Source organism: Erpetoichthys calabaricus, chromosome 15, assembly GCF_900747795.2.
Source record: "Erpetoichthys calabaricus chromosome 15, fErpCal1.3, whole genome shotgun sequence".
NCBI classification, from domain to species: domain Eukaryota; kingdom Metazoa; phylum Chordata; class Cladistia; order Polypteriformes; family Polypteridae; genus Erpetoichthys; species Erpetoichthys calabaricus.
The window spans coordinates 6,768,289-6,773,057 of record NC_041408.2 but is presented as its reverse complement, the minus strand read 5'-3'; the positions used below and the strand labels follow the sequence as shown (position 1 = coordinate 6,773,057).

Sequence of the window (4,769 nt, the reverse complement as noted above, 5' to 3'; positions counted from 1 at the left end):
ACACGGGGAGAACATGCAAACTCCACGCAGGGAGGACCCGGGAATCGAACCCAGGTCCCCAGATCACCCAACTGCGAGGCAGCAGCGCTACCCACTGCGCCACCGTGCCGCCCCACATGTATATAATTAATAATAATAATTATTATTAAAAATGTCAGTCAATAATAATTCATTAAATGTATGTTTATTTTATATATTTATATGTATTATATTTATTATTATATGTGTCAGTCTATAATAAAAATAATAATATAGTGCCTTTTCCGGGGACTCAGTGCTTAGTTGTCGGTCTATAATAATAATTAATTACACTTATATGTATTACATGTATGTAATTAATCATTATTATTATTATTATTATTATTAAAAGTGTTAGTCTATAATAATTCATTACATTTAAATTTATTATATTTCATATATTACATTTATATTTTTTATTATAAGTGTCAGACCGAGGACTCAGGTCTCGGTCTATAATAATAATTCATTATATATTACATTTATATTATTATTATTGGTGTCAGTCTATAATATTAATAATTCATTACATTTATATATTATTAATGGTGTCAGTCTATAATAATAATTCATTAAATGTATATTTGCTATATTATATACATCATATTTATTATTATTATTATAGGTGTCAGCATGTAATAATAATAATAATAACAACATAATGCCTTTTCCAGGGCCTCGATGCTTAAATTGTGCGGCTTAGTGTTTAAACTTTCAAACTCTAAAGCTGTGGGCTCAAATCCTCCTTCTGACACTGTGAGACCCTGAGCAATTTTAATGGGAAAACAAATGTAACCAATTAGAAGTCGCCTTTGATAAAGACACCGGCTTAATAATAATAATTATAATTATTATTATTAGGAGATGGGCAGAAATTCGTACACCAGCCTGGCACTTAGAGTTGAGCAAACGCTATATTTGTTATGTATCTCGACTTGATTTTTATTCTACAATATGTCCCCCTACTTTTTTTTTTCTAATGAACTTTGAATTTTACAACCAGGTATCATAAATAAACGTGAAGCCGGCTCTCTCCAACTGTCTGTGCCCAAGGGCAGGTTCTACCTTGTATAGTCAAAGAAGAAGCGCGTCTCAGTTTCGAATTGCATTTTCCAGTCGAGCCGAAAGTGACTTTCATTCCTGGGCTAAGCCGGGACTTAGGTGCGCTCACTCGGCCATTGAAATGCAGACGGCCATTAGCATACACGTTCGGCTTACTTTCAGTTAAGTGTATCTGCGCCTTTTGTTAAAACGAGCGTTGGGAATAATACTTTATTTAAATGAGAAGAAAACACAATTAACATTAAAATCAAACTTAACCTGTCTTACTTTGCGGGGGTTGATGGGCGGGTCCGCGGCACTTGTTACCATTCAGTTGCAGAGCGCTGAGACTCTTTTAGTCAGATTAGTTTGATCAGATCCCTATTTGGGGGTTTTATTTTGTGTTTAGTTACTGATAAACGTGAAAAGACACTATATCGTCCTTTAAATAAATAAAAGCATTTATTCTTAATTCATTGCTCCGCACACTCGTGCTTTCCTGCCTTTAAATAAACGGACTATTGAGAAACAAATGCCGATGGCTTAACACAAAAGAGTTAATTGAGGCACCGCCGCTAAACTATTTTCACGAGCGTTTGCGAGAAACGTCGGGGGTCATTTTCTTCCCCCTGACAATAGGGGATTTCTGATTGGTAATTGAATGAGAACAAGAGACTTGATCTTTAATCTTTCAATTACCACCTCTTAATCAATCGCCCCCGGAGCGCCGGAGTGCTCTTTCGAAGTCTTTAACACAGGTAAGCGATCCCCACCACCTGATTTTATTACAAGACGTCTGCCGGCCGTGCAGCTCGGACGACCACTCACGAGATGATGGGCGCTGACGTGAAATGGACGCTTTTGACATTCGCCTTGTGCTTTCCTTTCACGGCCTGTTTCGGAGATGATTTGACAACACAGGAGAGGCTTTTTTTAAGCTCCATGGGACTGTCTAGCAGACCCAAGCCGTCCACGCGAATCCCGGTGCCATCCATGCTCTGGAAGATCTTTGAAACGAAAGCCATGCCTGATGCTTCTGGAAGTGACAGCTGTAGGGTGGCCGAATTTAACGTGCGGGGGAACATCGTCCGGTATATTCAAGATCAAGGTATTACGTTTTGTTATAAAAAATGGAGGCGGATAGCCGTGCTAGTCGGTCCTCTTCGTAATGTTTGTTGCATTTCCTTCCTAAGATGAAGAGCAGACGTAGACTCGGCTGAAGCTACTGAAGAGACTTTCACGATGAATGAATGAATGAAACTTGTGTGCTCGGGCTTCAGTTAACTGCATGGGCAGTACTTCAATACCAATTTAAAAAAATCGTATGACATTCAAGTTTCTTACATCGATTTTACATTTAGTTTAATGTGCATATCACCTCATGTGATTGTCATTTTTATTACTTTGGCTGATGCCTTTATCCAAGGCAACTTAAGACATGAGAAATTATGATTTTTTCCCCAAATTGGAGCACAAGCAGCGCAGCAGTGACTTGCATGTGATCACACAGTAGTGTCAGTAGTGGGATTTGAACCCACGATCTGGGGTTTGAAGTTCAAAGCCTTAACCACTGCTCCACACAACCTCCAAAGAATTGCAATCGATAAACTCTTTATAGATGAAATGTTTTAAAACCATGTTAAAGAAATACTTCATTTTTTTTTAACATGCGCTCCTTTTCCCTGTGTAGTTTGTAGGGATGGTTGAGAAATTTTATAAAGTAAATGTTTTCATGCAGAACAATGAGAAAAGCATTTATCTATCTATTCCCCCATAATAAAAGGGTTCGTGTCTATGCATTTTTGCATTCACTTGGTTGCTGTCTCGGTTATTTTAACAGATGGTGCATCACAAACCTTTTGTAGTGATAAAATAAATTTGTTATTCCAACAGGTCACAGACGATAGCAGTGCTTTTACAAATCCCATACCAAGTAACATATGGATTGCATTTTCCATTCCAATCGATGGTGCATCGAAGACTTTTGGAGCAATGTTTCTGATGCACCATCGGTTGGAATGGAAAATGTGACACTTTTTTTTTTTTTTTTTCTTCAACCCTTATGATAGAGTAAACCAATAGGTGTCTTCAGAGAAAATGATCAGAAGGATTTGGATTGGTGGGTGCCACATCAACTGACCACCTAATGGAATACGAGGGGTCAAAGTTACTCCATTCCAAAAAAGTTAATAAATAAAAAATGGAGTTCGGTAATACAGACGTGGTGATCAGCAACCTCAAAATTTCATAAAAACACACAACTTTGATACCCGATTCTTTACCGGTGGTCCTAGCACAGTAAGAGGGACTCCCACAAGGTTACAAATTTCAGACATAGGCATCTGGTGACAACTTCAAGGTCAGTGATTGCAAATATGATGTTCTTTGTGATCCTTTACCAGCCCTCAATGGACCACTATCGCAGGGTGAAGAATTTCTATTAAAATCGATAATGTTTAAACTTTTAATATTTCAAATGTTTGACACGACTATTCCTGTTTATTATGGTTTTTCTCCCTAATAAACTAAATCCTTAATTGGGGCGGCTTATGTTAATTCAGGTTTGTTTTTATGTCCCCTTCAGGAGCCGCCATCCCAGTAACAAGCAGTCAGTGCTCAACATGTCTGGAGAAACTTCTTTACTTCAATATGTCCGTCTTGGAGGACGTTGAAGAGCTCACCATGGCGCAGCTGGAGGTGAGCTTCGACCACAACTTTTATGACCTCTTTAGCAATGCCGAGACTTTTAGCTTGTCGCTTTTTAAAAATGTAAAGACGCCTTTGAAGGGAGTACCACACGAGTCTAACCGAAAACTGCTCCTGTCCCAATCACTGGAGCCCTCTCATAAAACGATTCATTTTAACCTCACGAAACTGGCGCAGGTATGGAGGGATCACCAGAAGAACATCGGCCTGGTCCTCGCCCTGCACCCTGCGAAGACAAGATCTGATGGTTTGCTGGCTATGGACAGTTCCATACACCCTCACCATTTCAGGGCTCGGCCCATCTTCAGCACATCTCTAGTGGTGGTCTCTCTGAACCCCCTTCAGTGCAGGTCGAGGAGGAAGCGAAGTGCTTACTACCTGCCCGTGACACCCAGTAATGTCTGCAAGCCCAGAAGGCTATATGTTGATTTCAAGGATGTCGGGTGGCAAGACTGGATAATCGCCCCCCAGGGATACATGGCCAACTACTGCCAGGGGGAGTGCCCATTTCCATTAAGTGAGAGTCTCAATGGAACCAATCATGCCATCCTTCAGACACTGGTTCACTCCTTCGACCCAAAAGGCACTCCACAACCGTGCTGTGTTCCTATTAAATTATCACCCATCTCGATGCTTTACTATGACAACAACGATAACGTGGTCCTCCGGCATTACGAAGACATGGTGGTGGATGAGTGTGGCTGCAGATGAAGGGGAAAACCATTTTTAATGTTCAGGCTGATTGTTTTAACATTTGTGTACTGTCAACCAATAAAGCTTTCATTAAAAAGAACACATGTTAGCTCGACTTTAAAGATGTAGGAAAATCCTGGGGGGAAAGTCAGGGATGTGGGTGGTCGAGTACGGGCTCATGTGAGTACGGTAATGGAAAAACGAGAATGGCTCTAGCCTCTGGTTTCTTTAAAAATATGAGGGGAAAAATGGTTGGTGTTACCCACCAACTTGCAGAAAAAGGGGCACATGTCAGACTAAATGACTGCTGG

The 4,769-nt window shown here is 40.1% G+C and overlaps 1 protein-coding gene across 1 annotated transcript; it reads left to right on the top strand.

Moving 5' to 3' along the window:
- Positions 1-1,823: 1,823 nt before the first annotated feature.
- gdf3 (growth differentiation factor 3) lies at positions 1,824-4,558 on the top strand. Its single transcript, XM_028791653.1, has 2 exons — positions 1,824-2,167; positions 3,644-4,558. The coding sequence occupies exons 1-2, from the start codon at positions 1,891-1,893 to the stop codon at positions 4,474-4,476; spliced, it is 1,110 nt and encodes a 369-aa protein (XP_028647486.1). The 5' UTR covers positions 1,824-1,890; the 3' UTR covers positions 4,477-4,558.
- The last annotated feature ends 211 nt before the right edge of the window (positions 4,559-4,769 follow it).

Excerpts from the sequence above, each read along its gene's own strand:
- gdf3 (XM_028791653.1), top strand. The coding sequence starts at position 1,891 with ATGATGGGCGCTGACGTGAAATGGACGCTTTTGACATTCGCCTTGTGC. Across the intron at positions 2,168-3,643 it reads CCGGTATATTCAAGATCAAG|GAGCCGCCATCCCAGTAACA; the intron begins GTATTACGTTTT and ends TGTCCCCTTCAG.